General features: G+C 43.4%; 1 protein-coding gene across 8 annotated transcripts in view; it reads right to left on the reverse strand.

Moving 5' to 3' along the window:
• Positions 1 to 20,201, reverse strand: part of LOC139917574 (pleckstrin homology domain-containing family A member 7-like) — a 136,794-nt gene that overhangs the window by 98,715 nt on the left and 17,878 nt on the right. Inside the window, exon 1 of one of the 8 annotated variants that reach the window (XM_078283079.1) lies at positions 5,951 to 6,908. The exons of the other annotated variants lie outside the window; for them this stretch is intronic. Within the exon in view, the coding sequence (XP_078139205.1) occupies positions 5,951 to 6,021 (71 nt within the window). The 5' untranslated portion in view covers positions 6,022 to 6,908. Of the gene's footprint in view, positions 1 to 5,950; positions 6,909 to 20,201 lie in introns of those variants that run through there. 8 annotated transcript variants of the gene reach the window in all.

The raw sequence follows: 20,201 nt of genomic DNA on the forward strand, positions 1-20,201 counted from the left end.
CAAGTCAACTTTGCTCAAGTCCCAAGTCAGTCTCAAGTCTTGAGTCAAGTCAAGTCCCAAATATAAAAGTAGATTATCAAATCAAGTCCAAGTCAAGTCCATGTCATTAATGTCAAGTCTCAAGTCTAAATGTAGAACACCAAGTCAAGTCAGAACAAATCAAGAGTCCAGTATCAATTTAACATCTTTAAGAAAAATAAATATCTAGGACTTTTCATTGCAATATGGTTTTAATAGGATACAAACTTGGTAAGAGCATCATGAGTTTGATTTCTATAATCAGTTTCAACTTCAATAAATTCAATCATTCCATACAAATTCAGAACAGAACAGAATTTAAATTCAGTCGTCTGCTGGAACAAATCTCATCACTTTCAATCTGAGTCATTTACACAAATACAAGATCTTTTGTCCAGACTTTAGAAACCTTTTCAAGTCATCAAAGTACAAGTCAGAGTCAAGTCCCAAGTCACCAGAACCCAAGTCAAGTCAAGTCTCAAGTCTTCTCTTCATGCATCAAGTCAAGTCTCAAGCATTTAAAATGTGATGTCATGTGACTCGAGTCCCCACCTCTGCTATCTTGTAATGTGTCAGCACTAATTAATCAGGTAAATTTCCTTGTGCACACATTGTACTTGGCGAACAAGAGATTCTTATTCTGAATTTGATTTAGAATCAAAATCAGAATATTATAATATTTCTGAAGTATTCTAACAAAAATACCGCTTTCCTGTTTACATGGGGAAACAGGAATACTGTTTTCCGGTTTGCATGGGCGGTTGCTTGCTTTGAAGTAATCACCGCCTGGTATTTACACTTTACCCACCTTTCTTTTTAACCACACCAGCACCTCTGCAGACAAAACCACAGTGTCAAAGCAGCCACAGCCATGACAGCCTCTTTTTTAGCACAGTCCCATCCAAGTCTGCTGTGGTGACAGCCTGACACTTTATGACAGAAGGGCGCCCTCTCTGAGAGTGACTTGTCGGGGAATTCATTTTGTCAAAGTGTCAGTCTCATCAAACACCCAACCGCAGCAGTGTGTCAACACTTAGGAGGAGGAGAAGACAGCTACAGCGAATGACGGATTCTGCTGGAGACTACAGAGATTAGATGCTTGGACAGATGCTTGCGCTGTACCTTTTCCTTCGCACACTCTCTGTTCAGTTCTCTTTTGTTCTTTCTGGGGCTGTTTTTGGTGAAAAATACACAGGTAAAATGTAGTGTGTGTGTGTGTGTGTCTGTGTGTGTCTGTCGGTACCAGGGAAGAAATTCCCAAGGCCATGTATTTGTACCCTTGATCTGATTTTTAGAGGCATTTAAGTCCATTTCGAGGGCAATTTTATTAAACTATGAAATAATATATTTGCATTGAATATTGACAAAAAAACGCTTGCTTTGTACCACTATGATTCGTTTTAACTTCTTTCCCACTGCTGGAAACTGGCATCAGGCCTTACAGTTGAGAATGGTGCTGTTTTCTCCTCTCTATCCCCAACCAGTTCATCTTCCACTCCTCCACTTTTTTTTTTTACCATATTGGTTGTTTTATTTTTTGTGGATGCAGTGGTTTGTGTTGGGTTGGCATTTTCTCCTACTGCTGGCTGCATGGTGCCAAAATGTTCTCCTGCTTCAGGCGGCGTACTCGGTTGTTTTCTGATCAAAAGTCATTCCATTTTTGTTGTCCAGAATGCAATGGAAAGAATCGCCTGGTCATAAGCTTCCATGAATCACCTACAGTAGTCCGCAGGGACAGTGGTCACATGCATGTGTTAATATTCACTGTCAATTCAATGGAAAAAAATGTGAAATGTGGTGAAATGGGGCAGATTTTTTGCCCCCTCATTTTCGAATTGTCTGTATCCACGCCTCAGTATATAGTGTCTCCGCTACTCATTCACTTTGCCACCTCCTATCCCATTACAGTTCCTCTCCCCTAGCAGCCATTACCTATCAATCTATCCTCACCATTACCTCTGTTTTGCCTTCAGGCGATGGTTTAACACTAATCCACACCTTTATTCCTTCTCCGGCGAGGAGAGGAATCATTTTCCACAAATTCAAGACTCAAGGCTTAAAGCAGAGATGACAGGATAGCACCTCTGTAATAGACTTTTTTCCTGCTACGATTTTCATTTGAGACACACACATTATTCATTCCACGTTGAGAGATTAGCAGGCTAACGCCAACACTTTGCCGTCTAAATATTTGAGAGAGGTTAAGCTCATTGCCCGGCTCTCAAGTTAAGCCAGACTCATTATGAATGAAGTGGTAATATGAAATGTTTGTCTGTGTGTACGTATGTATAGGTGAATGTACAAGTACGACAGAGCTCAGTGTGTGTGTGTGTGTGTGTGTGTGTGTGTGCGTAGCGATGAGACAGAGACTGTCAGACAATCTGCTCCCTCCACTCCCTGCTGTGACACCAGGCCCAATCCATTTAGATCCCTGAGCCGCCACAATGCTGACAGCCACACACACACACACACACACACAGTATGCTCCATCTCTCACACGCAGACAGACGGTTTAATAACATACCAAGACACACACAAGGTAAAATGCACACATGCACAAACAGTGCACACAAATACACATCTCTGGGGTGTCTTGGTAACTCAGAGGGCTAAGGCACATTACACCATGTACAGTTCACACAATGTTGTGGGTTTGAATCCGTGTCATGACCTTTGTCACATGTCATCCCCCTTCTCTCTTGCCTTTTCCCTGGCTCTCCCCACTGAGTACTGTCATACTGAATACTGTACAAAATCTGAAACACCAATGAAATATTCAATTACATAAATAAACAATCTTATATATATTTATTTCAGGATTAAAGGATCACATTATAGATCTCCTTGCCCTTATCAAATCACAACATGTTGAGCCAATCAACATCTTTCGTCAATAGGTCAAGTAGATACGGCCACTAGAAAAACTCCACACACTAACACTCAATTAACACTCGTTAACAGTCAACACTCAACACCCCCCACCCCCTCCAAACACACACACACACACACACACACACACACACAAATACAATCGATACTCTCAGGCGAACACGAGTCGGCACTCATTAAGCTTTCACGCTCACCTCATGCCTTCACGGCCGACTGGTGCTGCTGGCTTATGCTGGATTAGCGGGCCAAACAACGGAGTCCGGCCTAAGTACTTCCTCAAACAGCGAGTGAACACAGTGTCATTTGAATGTAAACACACAGGGAGAATAAGCAGGAATGCGGGGGCGGAGTCCGGCGGTGTCGGTGACGTCTCTGTTGACAGGTGAGGGAATCATTAACTCGAGCGACCTCAAGGGATCGCGGCACTTTCGCTGAGTACACAGAACACGTTTCAGTGAAGTACCGCCGCTTGTAGTCTTATACTCCTGCACTGTCATTGTCTTGAGGCCAGTACTTTTACTGAATACACACAACACGTTCCAGTGGGGGCCTGTCATAGAAAGTTTGGAGTGAGATTAATAAATGGTTATACTGGTTATACTATAATAAATGGAGGACTGACAAACAAATGCTGCGTTATCGCCTCTTCCTCCTGGACAAAACAAACATCTAATTTCTATGCGGTGCTATGCTTGGTATTCAATAAATCTATCCTCTCTTTACACCCTGACCCCAAACAGAACTTAGGCATTTTCCGTTTTCTGTCAGTGGGTGCGGAGGTGATAACTTTTCAATATTTTGCTGTCACTCTTCCAACACGAAGGCATATTCCTCATAATAACTGGTAACTACTCTCCAAAGCCAAAGCCAAAGCCCTTTGTACACTCATATCTTTTTCATCTATCTGTGCCTTTGTCAAATCATTGTCCTCTCCATCATGCTACTTGAAAGCAGCTTTTTGGGCTGGGCCACAGGCACAACGCCGTACACTGCCCTGATGTTAAACATTTTCAAATGCACACGCCTGGAGGCACGGCTGTCCGGCGGAGATATGAGGTGTTGCGTTGAAAAAACAAATTCATTAACCACCTTAAAACACCAGAGCGGCCCGGCCATCACTAGGGACACCTAGTCTTGTTTTGTTGAAAAACTAGGACAGCTGAGAGGATTACTGACTGGTGAGAAGTTTCTGGAAAGACACAGTACCATCCTACACCAGCACACAAACTTCTACTTAACCATTATACCATTATTTGCGCAAATGATAAAAAAGCATGAAACGAGAGCAAGCCTTGCAGGTGGGACAGAAATATAACAATATCTCATCCAAAACGAGCACGGAAAAATCAAGATGGCAAGATGAGAAACAGTGACACAAATGACATCAAAACTGCATAAAAAACAAGGGAAATAAAATAAACTCAAAGTGTGGTTGTGAGTAGTTCATCTCCCGCAACCATGCAATCCATTTCTATGGGCATCCTAAGCATGAAGAACATTGCATTTACGCAGCAAAACGTTGAATTTGACTTGGATGAAGGAGGTGATTAGGCTACAGGTAGAGCGTTCAGAGTGTGAGTCAGAGTATTGCACCGTGGAGAGAGTAGAGTGGGAGTGGATAGCGATGGAGTTTGTTTTGGAGCTCAGGGCTATTTCCTGGATTCTCTCTCTCTCTCTCTCTCTCTCTCTCTCTCTCTCTCTCTCTCTCTCTCTCTCTCTCTCTCTCTCTCTCCCCCTTTCTTTCCTTCTCTCCTCGCCCCTGAGCTCGGCCAGCCGGCTGATCTGACAGGTCATTGACCTGCCCAGCGGTCTGAGGGATGACTCACTCACCAGCTACGCCCCCCCCACCACCACCCCACCCCCCACCCACTCCCCACTCCCTCCACCAAGTGCTGTTGCTGTTGTTGCTGCTGTTGACACCCCTACACATGAACATACATGCATAATAACATGGAAACGTAAAGCTAATGTATGCGTGTGGACTTGTCACATGGCCACATACATGCTTGCACACACACTTGACATCTTACATGCTCACCATATGTTAAATTACATCCGTTTAAAAATGCCTCCTCATTATGCTTGACCACACAGGCGTTGCATAAAACGCGGGTGGTGAATCAGTATTCTGGTGGTTAAGCTACAGGAGTCTATGGAGGTTAGAGACTCTTACAGTATCTGACAGAGGAAGAGGAGGAGGCGGGGGTCTGTTCTCCCCTCAGGGAATGAGGATTGATGGTGTTCATTTGAGAGCGGGTCACATCTGCAACCGTGTGATAAATGTAATGATGTCATTACTGCTGCGGGGAGGGGAACCAGAGACCTATGGTGCTCCGGTGGAATAGAACCAGTAAATCTCTCCAATCTCTCGCTTCAACTTTCCATGAGAAAAACAGGTTATTCTCATCTGCTCAAAAACATTTCTAATAAGCCTAAATGTCTAAACAACAGCCTTAGGAATGAGTTTATGGAGGAACAACATGAAACAGTTCAGTGCTTAAAAACAGCAATATCGTCAGTCACAATGTCACACTGACCAATAAACCTGTCTATTCACCATCTTCTATTTCACTGCACGGGCAAAACCAGTTTCCTTGTTCTGTGTAAGCCAGGCACAAAATAATCACAAAAGAAAAACCAGTTTGGTCACTATCACCGCTTGGGAAAACACTGAAACCACCTTGGCTTACTCCAAACTGAACAAGTATGCATTACACCAGACTCATTGGATCAACATCTGACCCTAACAGTGACAACATTTTTCCAAAAACGTGGAAAGGTCAGTGGGCCAAGCATTGACCCCTGATGTACACCACAGCTGAATTGTCCAGTCACATAATCAGAATTACTTTTATTATCAGTAAATACAGTAAACAAACATACAACATACAATTTGTCTTGTTGAAAACATACAGAGTTTCACAGCACCTCACAGCATGGAGCACTGTCTGAATTTCCCAAGTCAGAGAGTGCTGTGACTGCGCAGGAAGGGGTGGGGGGGGGGTGGGGGTGGGGGGGCACACATGGGGTTGTGGTACAATACCTGCAGGGCGCATGGTAGAAGGGATGTCCGGGGTGAGGTAAGTGATTGCAGTATCCGGACTGACTCCACATGGTGCTTCTGGTGTTCCACTTGATTACAGTTCACAAGTGCCGCTGCTTTTGCTTTTCGCCTCTGCTGCCGCCTCTTGCTTTCTAATTCTAGTGCCGTGGAATCAGACTCAGGCTGCTGGGAGTCACTTTAATCAGCGTCTCCTCTCGCTGTCTTGAGTGGCTCCATGGGGAGAGACGGAGAGGTGTACAGCTGAGAGGAGGGATTACTGAGAAAATGAGAGGAGAAAATGCGGGAGGGGCTAAGCAGAAAGCGAGAGACAGGGGATGAGGTCAGGTAAGGGAAGTCTGGTGCGGTTCACACACACCTGGAAATGAGGTCTCCTCCTGCCTCCCCCCCCCCTCCACAACACCACCGCTACTCAGCAGAGTCTCGCACGATTGCCCCTGGTGATGTCTGACATCATAGGTCACCTCTTTAATCCCGCCTCAAGACAGTCATTTTTTCCCTTGTGTCCCAGGTGTAATCAAGCATAATAGAGGTGAATCAGGTGAATCTGGCTGAGCTGTATCTTTTGCGTGTTAAATCATGCGTCATGCATCTCCGTCTCACATCTCCTCGATGATCTGGATTGTACCTCCGGGGTCTTCGACCTCTCAGACGCAGATCTACCACACACAGCGTTCTAACACAGGTAATGGATTTCAGGAGGGAATCTCAGAGACCTCAGTTTCTCCAGCGATCTCCGATGCAAAATAGGAGCTGTATTTGTCTTGTAAATGTACAGTACATTCTCTCCAAAGTTCCCAGGTGCCACAAATCCGGCTCTTCTTCACATGGATCGGCGAAATCTACAGTCCCCGCGTCCCTCCGCTGTAGCTAGTGCGTCTCTGAGGTAGTCGGCACCGGCACAAGCGCTTCTTTCCCAATCACCGGCTTCCCACTGACTCTCCAGCTTCATGAAACAACAGCGCTGCACGGAGCTGAATGACTGAGCACACACAGAGACCGAGAGAGAGACAGAGAGAGAGAGAGAGGCGGGAGGTGGCAGAGAGAGTATGCGTATCAGAGAAAGGGAGAGAGAGAGAGAGAGAGAGAGAGAGAGAGAGAGAGAGGAAGAGGTAAACACAGTGAAGCTGCATTCCTTTTCCCGCCTCATGCTCATCTGGCAGGATATGCACCGCTGAGAGAGCAAGCGAGAGAGAGAGAGAGAGAGAGGGAGAGGGAGAGAGAGGGAGAGGGAGGGTGAGGGAGAGAGAGAGAAAGAGGAAGAGAGACAGAGAAAGAGAAAGAGGGAGTGAAAGAGACAGTGACCACATTTACATGCACACAAAAAATGTGATTGCAGTGCGAATTAAGACAATAATGCAAGTAAGGCAGGATCCATGTAAACACCTCACTCTGAGTATGTCATAGTCAAGCGTAAATGCAGTAACATATGTGGAGTACTTCGATTTTACTCACATGAGTAGAATCCAGTCAGAACATTTATACACCTTAATTGCATTTCAAGTGTGATCAATTTGCACAGGTGCAGATTCTGTCCTAGATGTTGTTCGATCAGGAGCGAATAACCCCATGTCACATGTAAACCTGACAATGTGACTTTATAGAATAATGTAAACAGCTCAATATTGGCAATAGTCACATTATTGACATTACTGGCTATAATGTGAATGTAAATATAGCCATCTGAAAAAGGCATAAAAACTAAAGGGGGATGGCAGAGACAGAAGGAGAGCAAGACAGAAAGCTAGGAAAAAAACTACAGGAGAAATGAGAAGACAGATAGAAAGGAGAGCTAAAAACAGACACAGGCCGACTCTTACAGTCTACAGCAGTTAGTAGCAGCAGCCCACTGCCTGACTCAAACCTCCCAATCAGCAGATGAAGCCTGCAGGTGAGAGGTCACCTCTGTGCAGCTAAACAGAGATGTGCTGTCTCCCCGGAGAGCTGGACTACTCCAGTGCCCTACTGAGCAGAGCGTCGCCGTGACCCTGCTGCAAGGACGACTGCACTCCACCTGGGGAAAGGCTGCTGGCGCCGCCGCAAAGCTGGCGAAACGACAGCTTCACTCACCGCAGGTCAAAGTCCGGACGCATAAACTGATTTAAGAAGAGAGCTCAAACAGGGAGGCAGCGACTTGAGAAGCTAGGACCCATTTAGGCATTGAATAAACTCAGGATTTGTTGTTTTCTTTTTGTATGCTGCCTACTGCTGAGTGCATTGTTCATTTAATTTTCTGAAGGTTTGACTTTAATTTGACAGCGAAAGTTGTGTTGCATCATATCATAAATGGAAAAGTGCATGTTTTCAGGTTGGGTTTTCCCTTCGAGAGCTTGTTAAGTCATTGATTTACGACACATTACACCCTGTTATGGCACTGTTACAATCATATTGCATCACTGTTCCATGTGAAGTCGAAAACCCTCCGCCTGATGAGAGCAGGAGCTCGTTTGTGAAGCCTACGTCATCCACATTTCCAAGCGACTGTGTCCATGTAGCTCATACCAAATGACGTTGGCGTTGTCCCCAACACAGAGAAGCCCTCCCTCAGGACATGTTCGGTCATGGCATTCATAACCCACTAAACAGATTTCCCCTCTTATCAAATCACGAGTCAGTTCCAGTAAGCGTCCACTAGGGGCAGAATCAGACTCATTTAATCCAATAGAATAGATTCACTGGCAAGGCCCTATTGCATTTAGAGCTTTCATTTTGGCCATTTAGCTGATGCTCTTATCCAGAGGAACTTACAACGACAACAACAGCAGAATAAGCTTTGATTCTTCGATCACTAACATCAAAAGCAATAAATAGTAAGGAGTTCAAAGGTCAGAGTGTCCTGACAATATCCCTGTGACGCTTCAATGAGTGCTAGGTAAAAAAAAAGAATAGCCTTAACCCCTTGCACCCTGAGTTTCCCCTTAAATTTCCCCTAAAGTACCTTCAAAGTTAGAAAACAAATTTTTTACATACTGTACAACAATGTCACAAACATGCTCTGTATCTGCTCGTTACAACACTTCACTGAAGCTATAGCACGTTTATATTGAGTGAAATATTCATAATTCATAACATAAGTTGTTTCTAATTTTGTTCATATGTCTCACTTTTATTAAATTGTAGATATTTCATTTTGGAACAAATATAATAGTAGTAGTAGTAGTAGTAGCAGCAGTAGCAGTAGTTGTAGCAGTAGTACTGCAGCCTGGTAGTGTGTGTGTACTGCTTGGTAATTGGACTAAATCAGACAAGGTTTGCCATATAGAGTGCGGAGTCGTAAAACCTTGCCGACCTCTGACCCCATATAGCCTGGATGTCGGAGTTTATTCACACAGCCTGGAGGAACATCATCCTCTCCCACAGACTCTGCTGTAATTGGCTGGTTACATCATGCCTCTGCGCCGTGGAGAAGGAACAGAGGGAGGAAAGGAGGTACGGAAGGAGGGAGGGGAGGTAAGGAAGGAGGAAAGGCGAAGCAAGGAGGGGTTGGAAGGGAGGGAAAGAGAAAGGGAGGAGGTGAGGGATTCAGAATGATGAAAAGAACAGAGGAGGTGGGAGGGAAGGAGGTGGGACAGACCGTCTCCCGCTGTTTGTTTTTTGTGAAATTCAATTCCAGCCCAATCTAATCAGGGCTGGGAAACACAGGGGACCCTGCTCCTTCCTCCCCTCCTCCTCCTCCTCCTCCTCCTCCTCCCTCACAGTCTTTGCTCTCCTTGTTTGAAGAAGCAGGTGGACTGGCTCCACCTCTGCTCATCTGTCCGTCTGCCCACACACACGCACACACACACACACACACCAACATGAGGCGAGGTACGCAGTCGTCTCACTGACACACACACAAAAATGCAAGATACATATAAACAGATATTTGAAGTCACATCAGACACATGTATATTTACACACACCTATTTGCACACATATGCATATGCAAATAGAAGATAGACATATTCATACACACAGAGATATGCATACACAATCACAACATATGCACGTGCACGCACACACACACACACACACACACACACACACACGCACACACACACACACACACACACACACACACACAGTGTTTCTCGTCCTGCAGACAGATGACAGCTGTGGTGAATCATCATGTCAGTGGGTGAGATGGCAGGAGTGTGATTGGGGCTGCGCTTCGGCTTATCAGTCTCTTACAGCCAAACCCCCCAACACCCCCCCACACCCCTAACACCCCCCACCCCACCGCCTTATGCCCGCTGTCAAGGTCACGTCTCAGCCCATATTTCAGGAATGCCTTTAAAGAAAAACTCGACGGATCTCTCTCTACCTTTCTCTCAGTTTTACTTCTAACTTCTTCATCTCTGACTTAAAGGTCCATTAAGTAAGATTGTATAGTCCAACAGCACAAAATGACCATAATACATCTGTGGGGGTTTGATAGGTTTGTTGATCAATTCAAATGACGCAATGATTATTTTGCCAGGTGCTGAGATTTCTGGCTTTCTAAACTCTCTTTCTGACCCATACTCTGTTTTGGAAACAAACCCCTTTTGGGGCATTTTTTGCCTTTATTTGATAGGTGAAAGTAGAGAGGCAGGAAACATTGGGAAAGAGAGAGGGGAATGACAAGCAACAAAGGTCCCGGTCCTGGTCCTGGTCCTGGTCCCGGTCCCAGGACGTCGCAGCCACATGGTACACGCCTTGAGCCACCAGGATGCCCCAGAAGTATTATTTTGCATCGTGATATATTATCTCCTCACTAGACATTTCTGTTGGATCTCTGCTCCAATTAGCTAGCTTTCTCGTTCTATTGTGAAAATGTGACCTTTATATTTCTGCCCATTGCAGGCCACGTTTCGCTGTATCAGAGACCTGTTGATGTAGGTTGATAAAAGTAATAAATTACTTACTACCCCTTTAATCTGCAGCATTAGGCAAGGTTTCTATGTAAAAATGCACCCGTCTTATCGACCTGAATCACAAAGTGCGGCTGCAACAGAGAAAAGCATCCCATCCCTCCTGATTGAGACAGATTCACCACATTTCCCAAATGAAATTCTGGTGTTGAGTATGGACACTGGTGGGAAATCTTCCCTGCGCAACCTTCAGAGTAAAAAACAAAACTTTCTCCTGAACAGCAGCGAGCGCTCCGTCCAGAGAAAGATGGATCAACCCCGGGTCCAACCTGAACCTCTTCACCACCTCCGCCCCCACCAGCCGCTGAGAAGGAGAAATTTAGTTTACTGGTGTCACGTTACTTGATGTCTCATTAATGATGTCCAAAAAAATTCAAGCAATTACCTCTCCCTGCCATTTGGGGCTGCCAACTTGCAATGTTGTCTAGTTTAACTTCCTCTTATTTTCACCTCTCCCTGCGTGCCGCCTCTCACACACATAATACATAATCTCTCTCCCACACAGGCTCTCTCACTTTCTCACACTTGTTTGTAGTCTCTCCCTCACTCAGACACAGTCTCCCTCTCTCTCTCTCTCTCTCTCTCCCTTGTTTCCTGCGCCTCGCCTGTGTTCACTCACAGCCTAGTGGGACTCTGCATTAGTTTTCTCAGGAGAACTTGATCAATCATACAGCCGGTCAGGACTCAGGGTGGAGAACTGGCTAATAACACAAGCTGGATGTCTCTGGATGACAAATGGGCAGATTGCAGCGAATGAAAAGGGAAATCATTCAAAACAAAGTCTATTTGTGTGTGTGTGTGTGTGTGTGTGTGTGTGTGTGTGTCCATAGATGAACTTCAGAGGAAAGTGTGCACGTGAGTGTGTGCATGTGCTGGAACTGAGAGAGTTGGCTAGTGGATACACAATTATTTGCTTCATATAATTCAAGAACGTGGCTTTAGAGCTTTAGTCTTTGCTGGCATGAATGATGCTTAGAATGTCTGTCTGTGTGTGTGTGTGTGTGTGTGTGTGTGTGTGTGTGTGTGTGTGTGTGTGTGTGTGAGTGTGTGTGTGTGTGTGTGTGTGTGTGTATCAATATCCCGGGGGAACTTTTGATCCAGATTCTTCAATCTTCAGTCTCATAGTGTCATACTCGCTGTGCACACATGCACGCACGCAAGCACACACACACACACACACACACAGACGCAGGCACAGACACAGTCCTACTATTAATAAGCTTCCACTGAGCTCGTTCTTTTCATCATAGCATTGCCTGGAGGCCTAGTACCTATCCATCTCACTAGCTAGAACATGACACCACAATTAGAAGAAATCCTTTACATGGTGGTTTGGAACAAGAGCCACAGAGAAGCAGGTGTACCTTCTTCAAAAGATAAAGGATCAGTTCTCGTTGATTGCTGGATTTGAACGTCGCCCCGTATCTGATTAGCGTGGCGAGCTTTGTGCTCTAAACAACAGCAGGGAAACAGAGATTCACTTAGCCTGCAGCACGCCGCGTTGCATCATCAAATCAATCAGTGAAAGAATATTGAGAGGAAATGAATGGGAAAAGCTATCGTTATTCCTGCCCCGTCCCAAGCTTTTTTTTATTTTTTATGTTTTATTGTCTCAACTGATCTAACAATCTAAAATCGGACAGCAGTTTTCGATGGGGCATCATCATCCTGGGCCAAGCCAGCTCTTGTGTTAATATATTACTTCTGATTGGCAGAGCTGACTACAGGTTCTTGCCCAAAATGCCACTAATGAGAAACTATATTGGTATGCAAGGCATGAAATTTCCTCTAAGATAAGATGAAACTTTAATGCTGGGAAAATCAGGTTGTTGCAGCAGCAAATAGTAATAGGATACAGCAAGGAAAATAGAATATAAATAGTAACACAGCAAACTGAGAGTTATGTAAACATACACAGACTTAACTTTTTGTCTTAAGAGCATGCAAAGTAGGAATGTATGTATGGAAAGTTGTGGATTAGCCTGTTCAGTATGGACCATGTAATGAGGTCAGCTGAAGGCACAAAAGCAGGCTCATACACATCAACTTTATCCAATCCAAACCACAACACAGCTATTGCACTCTGAGAAATCTCCTTTATTCTTTGAGAATCAAATGTACAAAGGAAAGAATCGGCATGACTGCCCCCTTTTGGAAATCAAAGCACATAAACCCATTCTCCTACTATGAAGAGGCTCAAGTTCAAAGTCAAGCTCCTTTTATAGCCGCACAGTCAGGCTAATGGAGATGACTTCTGTTCAGGCAAAGATGTGACATTTACCACACACAACACAACACCATTCAGTATAACCGATAACAGATCTAGACGACACCGAGTGCAAAAGTGTTATAGGCAGAATACTCATTTTCACTGTGACGTACGGTGCATTTATGAAGTGTTCTTCAACCCGGCTCGGTCCAGAGCCTTTTCTTCTCTCCTCTGAGGACCGGCTGAGGACCGGGTTTGAAATAACAGGTCGCTATCTGGGGCAACACAAGATCCTGATCAGTTCAGGCCAAACCCTCAGCAGCTCAGTGTGCTCCAGCAGCTACAATAGTAAACCTGTTATGAAATCAACAGGCTCCTGCATCACAGGCAGAATGAAGATGAATGAATGATTCCAAAATTAGAAAATAATAATGTGATACTCAAGGGTGGAAGAAACTGATTTTACATTTACTCACATTGCTGTAATTGAGTCGCTTTTTTGTGTACTTGTACATTTTTGAGTATTTTTTAATGTCAGCAATTTTACTTTTACTTAAGTACGTTTTAACTGAAGTATTATACTTCACTACATTTTAAATCAGATCTATTACGGAGTACAGATAAACAACAGAAACTGGACAATTGTAAATTGGCCAATTGTGGAGCCATTCTCAGTGAATGTAATCAGAACAGTAATCTGGCTTTACTTTGTGCGCTTTATTGTGTGATTTCTATTTTTTCCAGTTAAAAGACTCTAGTTTGAACTCTGTCCTCGTGTCTGTTTAGAGCATGGGAACGATCACATCTAAAAATGACAAGTAACTCAGTAACTTTTACTCTGAGTACACTTTACATGAGCTACTTTTTACTTTTACTAACATTTTTACACCAGTACTTCTACTGAAGTAAAATATCAGCAAAGTAACAGTACTTCTACTTGAGTAGGGCATTCTAGTACTCTTTCCACCACTTTATTGATCCTTGTATGGAAACCTCAGCATGGCTTGCCGACACAACGCTAGAACCCAGGTCATCTGTTTCAAGTACAGTCTCTCTAACTTCTGGGCCGCCCTGCCGAGTGTTTTGAAAAAAGCCCGCCACATTTTAAAAAAACTGGCACGTTTCTTGATGATTGCGAAAACTGATTTAACTGAAACTTTAGCTTATAAGTAACACCTTTGTGATCAAACCATCCTTATTTTGTGAAAATATCAACTAGCAGTTATTTCTCAAAATGGATGCTTGGCATTTTGGAATGACACCCTTCAAACAGACCTAACCGCTTGCAGCGTGTGGGCAAAGTACAAAATCGATGAAGTCAGGCACCTGGGGGAGCAATCAGCAGTGTGGAGTCGGACAAGAAGGAGGAGAGGACAGCTGGAATCCTAGATATCCACTACCAGGGTAATGAATCCCTATCAGAAGATATTGTGCTGATCTACACTTGAAGGACTATATCACCCTGAAGTCCAGTTCAAGTCTGAGCAGCAGAGTCTCTCTCCATCTCCCATCGCAGGATGAAAACTCGTCTCTTCAAGAAGCACCTCCCTAAGTATCACCCTCTGCTCCTGAATCATTTCCCTTCACACATTTTCCACCTCTACTTGCTCGAACTGGCTCTTATCTTGGGGAAAAAATCCCTTCTACCGCTCACCGTAGCTCTTTTTTTTTTTAGTTATTCTCTAAGCACCTCTTTTATCTTGCATGATAGTTACAGGGTCAAAGGAACATTGTCAAGGCAATTTGGCTCTGACTCTTGCACTCCTTGTAATGCTGGTGATCTTGCTCAATTTAAATTTAATTAAAGCTTATTGTACTGTTGCCCTATTTTAGGTTGCACTGCATATGAGCATAAGCTAAATGCCTAGAATATAAAACATAGTCCTTAATAGAAAGCCACACAGCATTATAAACCCTGCTGATGCTTCTCTCAGCACTACTAATGATACTGAATATCGTCTGTTGGAGAAGACATTCTCCTGTGGGCCAATGGATAGAAACGAAACAACTTGGGATGGGACAATATACCGAAATTCAATATATCGCAATACAAAAAAGTGACAATCCGTATTGTGAGGCAGAAAAATGAACGTGATATTAGTTCCATTTTATTCTGCTGTAGTAATCACAAATGAGACGGCTTGATCACAATTTCACAAGCTCTCCATCCAAATTATATTATTTTCACTTTGTAATGACATTTTTAAATTGTTAGCAAGCCAATGCCATCGCTAGAGAGATTTATGTCTCAGAAATAAACATAATTCTGCACAGTCTTACTTTGTTGTCATTGACCTTTTATTTATCACATCGTATCGTGGTTGTATCGAATCGTGAACCTCGTATCACGTATCGAATCGTACTGTGTGATAAGCGCGTCGTCTCATTCCTAGAAACAACAAAATGAGGATTCTCCAGCTCTCGTGATGGTTGTTGCACTTGCTCTGCTGTAGACACCAGTATCTCATATCCATATGAATCACAATCCATTAACTTTGCCACTTAACTATTACTTCTGGGGACTTTATCGTATGTATCTCAGTTCTATTCTGGTTCCTAAATTGGATTTCCTCGGATTCTCACGGAAATGGTAATGGGCAGTTCCCTGCTGGTTCTCTATGACTGAGGAATGAGGCATCCACCACCCCCTCCGCACAGTGACTCATAGGAATAACCACCCCACCCCACCCCCACCCTCCTTCACCTGAGGCTTTCACTTAGCTTTCCAAAGGCCTTGACAGCAATGAATGGCTAATAGTTACTGCCACGAATAGAAGGACTGACTGTCAGTCCATCACCAGTGACAGTGACATCAGAGGAAATTCAAGGTTACACTTTTCTGTTTCCAGTTAAAACAGAACTGTGAAAATAATCTATCTAAGAGGTCAATGTCAGAGAGAGAGATAGATAGACAGACAGACAGACAGACAGACAGACAGACAGACAGACAGACAGACAGACAGACAGACAGACAGACAGACAGACAGACAGACAGACAGACAGACAGATAGATAGATAGATAGATAGATAGATAGATAGATAGATAGATAGATAGATAGATAGATAGATAAGCAAATAAAACAAAAGCAGCAAATAGCAAAATAGATCAAATGTAAGGAAGCCATACTAAACATCTCAAGAAGCAAAAAGTAACTCTGAAAGTGAAAGACTTCATGAGAATCTTAAACAAATGTTCTGCATGTGTCCGAGCCTTTAGTTTGTGTTTCTTGGATTAAAATGCACCTCCAGTAGCTGTAAGTGCTCTCATTCTTTAACCACCATTGTGTGCGTGCTATAATCACCCTAATTTGGGTGGTAGCTGTTGTAATGAAGCATTCAAAATTGTGCTATGAGAAGGCAGGGGGAGTTATGAATGTACAAAGGGCTCGAGCGTTAGTAGGGGGCATTCAGGCTCAGCTGAGCCTTTCCTATCTTGGCTTTGAGGGAAAATGAATGGGGAAATTCTCCACACGCTCATCTTTCTGTCAGCGCCTCCACATTGTTTGGAAATGTCACTTGGTCATACAGTGAAGGTCAATAGTTGACTTTTAATCGCAGGTAATTTGAGGGAGCAGAACTGCTGAGTGGAGAAGTCTTGGTTCATTGCTTTAAATGTCTCCCACCGCAGCCAAGAGACCAAGAGCAAATGTCTGCACTTTGTATTCAAATGCCATGGACTGGGCCCAGTGCAAAGCCACAGCACACTGTTTTATACATGCATTATACATGCATTATATTCCTCCCTCACACTGTGTCCCAGTTCAAAGCTAGACAGATTGCTGACATCTTCAAATGAGGGAGGGCATATCTTTTCTTTCCTTTTTACTTGAAGGTAGACATTTAACTTAAAACTGCAAAATGTAGACAAAAGGTAAATGTCTCACGCACTGTTCAACAAGTTGTTCACAACATGTAATTACCAACATTACAATGACATAAATCACATGGCTTTCTATAGTACAAGCTAACCATAATATATACATGTGTAATGCTACTTGCTAACAACATTAGCTTAAAGCTGCACTCTGCAACTTCACACTTTGGTGGTTCCAAATAGGTAACTGTTTAAAAAATACCCAGAAATCCTGTAACATGATGTCAGTAAACTACACACAGCGCGGGTTAACTAGTTTTTATATGACTGCAAAAGTGTGCGTCAATGTTGATTATGAATAAAGAGCTGTATGGGGCAGCACATTATATACTGCAATTTATACAAAGGATACATAGCAACCTGGCCCATTACAGTACATGCTGCTAGTGATGCGTGGGTCAGGTTTTTATCAATCCGCGACCGCCCGATCTGACACATAAACATATCAGAACCCACCCAACCTATTTCCATACATAAAACAACGACTCCGGTGTAACTAAGGCTCTACTTAATGCTGCACTGCGCAGTGTGGCAGGATATCATGTATGGATGGCAGGATACACCAGCTGGATATTGTTTATTCCATTAATTAACTTTAGATTTCATTGAAATTTAGTCTCTAACTACATTGTGTGTGTACTGTGTGCGTACTGTGTGCAGCCTATTTGACCCGCACCCCCCCCCGATAAACCTGCGGGTTTCGGATTGACCGCCGCATCACTAGTACATGCATTAACAAGCTGTCAGCACGTTGTTACTGAAAGTAGAGCAATTGCAGTTTCTATTGTTATATCTATGCTATCCAATGTGTAAAATCCACTTATCAAAACACTCTGGCTTGCAGCTTTGGGGGAACGAAAGCTATTCACGACATAGGGATGGGAAAAACAGGGAGGTTAGTCTTGTATCCAATTGGCTCCTGCCACAGTCAGTGAATGGTTTACCGTTACAATACCCGAGGGAACTGGACAAAAGCAGTCCTTTTACTAATGGACTGCTTTTTACTGCTAACCTGATTCAGTCAAACACACAGTGCTTGGCGGCAACCTAACAGCCAATTCACCGACTGAATACTAAACAGGCCGGCCAATGAGCAGACAGTCTGTCAGGCAAAAACACTGACAGAAATGTGTGACTGAATGCGTCTCTGTGGCTTGGCAGACTGTTATATCTGCCATGTACAATGATAGCTGTCCAAAAAGTCGCCCATCCTGCATCTATCCTGTACTAGTACTGCAGCAGCCACTGCAGATACTGAAACATATAACTCTAATCTGCATTCTTTACACCTTCTAATGGCTGAAAAGGAGCTACAATTTGAATTTTCCACACCATTCCTCTCAGGGGTGCAGTAGCTGTGCAGCCACAGTGCGGCAAGCATGAACCTGATGACAATTGTCTACCTCTCCCATCTTTCCTGTCCCTCTCCACTGTATTCTATCTAATAATACAGACAATTCAAAGTAATATTAAAAAAGAAATGTGTGGCTGCACAAATTAATATGGAGAAATGAGCCAATGACTGAGGTTTTGAGCTTCCATAGAAATTTACCAGCACCCACACATTAGACAGACTACAGTAGGCACTTTGTTGAGATGTCTGAGTGAATGCATAAACAAATCTGACATCTAACCAGGTTAAGCCCCATAGGGAGACTCGGTGACAACAGTTTCCCATTTCTGTCTTGATAAAATCAATATTATTACCTTAGGCGAGTTAAGACAGCCGATATGAGCTTTACAAAGAGGAGGAGGGGGTGAGGGGGGATTGAGAACCATGTCTTTCCCATTTACAATTCACAGGAATCATCAACAGTGTCACAACAAAGGAGCAATAGCTAAATCCTCCTCCTGAATAATTGACTGTGTCTCCAGATACAAAGCAACAGCCTTCCACCCATGACAGACATTGAAGCTGACAGAATCAGATGCCTCCAGAGAGCTCCGCCCACCACTGGTGGAGGGAGAAACACACAGAGAACAAAGTGTTTTCAGTGTCAGACATAAAACCATCTTGTTCTGCGGTGTCAGAGTGGCTGTCTGACACTACGCTCAATGGCCCTCGCCCAAGCATGGCTTCTTTGTTTACCCTGATATTTCTACTTTCTTACATTTTCACTAGGAAACCAGTGAATTCAAAAGCAGCACCTGGTGGCTAATTGGTGTGCAACACAGTTTGTAGCCTACATCATATATTTTTAGCATACAGCCTTGTGTCCTATCAAAGTGTCCTTTTGCAAAGTGCTGAACGCCTCCATGCTCCCTCACTGTAAGTCGCTCTGGATAAGAGTGTCAGCTAAATGTATGAAATGCAAATGTGTTGTCAAAGCAAAAAGTGAATACTCTCGAAACAGTTGGTCAATGCCTTTCTACACTAGAAGTTTGTCTCTATGTCAGAATATATATATATATATATATATAATAAGGGATAATGCACAGCAAAACGGTATTGTAAATCAAGACAGTGAGAAACAAAAATAATAAGTGTAATCTGATTCACAAATGCCTATTAAGATATGCCACAAATGTATTTTGATTCACAAATGAATATTTTACAATTTATATGACATTTTTGACAAATATGTTGCTCCTAGAAAAATAAAAACCTGTATTTCTGAATATTTAACCACAATTCATTCCATACTTGAGAATCCATTTACATTAATCTGCCGCTCATATCTGGATGAAAGGAAACATTGCTTCTTGCTGTCGTGCTAAAAAAACAGCACCTTTTCATTTCTAGCCACTCTGATTAAGAATAAATAAACCTTACACTTGAGCTTGGTCATCAAGATGACTGGCATATTTTGCCTCTCAGTGCAGCCTGCGGATTTACCATGTTCAACTCTCTAAATGCAAAATAGTGGTACTTGGTCTCCATGCAACTCTCCTCCACAGGTGTTTTGAATTTCAAATTGTTTCTGGAGGCATATGTGGATATTCCATCTGGCCCAGATCATCACAGGGTGTTTTCAGTTTGTTGTAGTGCAAACAGCATCCATTTTTTAGAAAAGCTACTGTTTGAGAATCTTTTCCTAGCGCTGACAGCAGTGAAATACGATTTAGCAGTTACTTTGCTGGGGGTTGTGCCAAAGTGACTCTGGTTTGTGCCAAAGTGATTCTGTCTGGATTAGCAATAAAGTCACAACTGTGTCCGCAAGATAATGGCAGTTTAATGTAGTAATAGTCAATTTCTAGGACAATACGTCCTCTTCTATCTTCCCTTTTTCTTTAGCCTTGCCAGTAGGAGGCTATCCA

The sequence above is a fragment of the Centroberyx gerrardi genome, chromosome 4 (assembly GCF_048128805.1).
Source record: "Centroberyx gerrardi isolate f3 chromosome 4, fCenGer3.hap1.cur.20231027, whole genome shotgun sequence".
NCBI lineage: Eukaryota > Metazoa > Chordata > Actinopteri > Beryciformes > Berycidae > Centroberyx > Centroberyx gerrardi.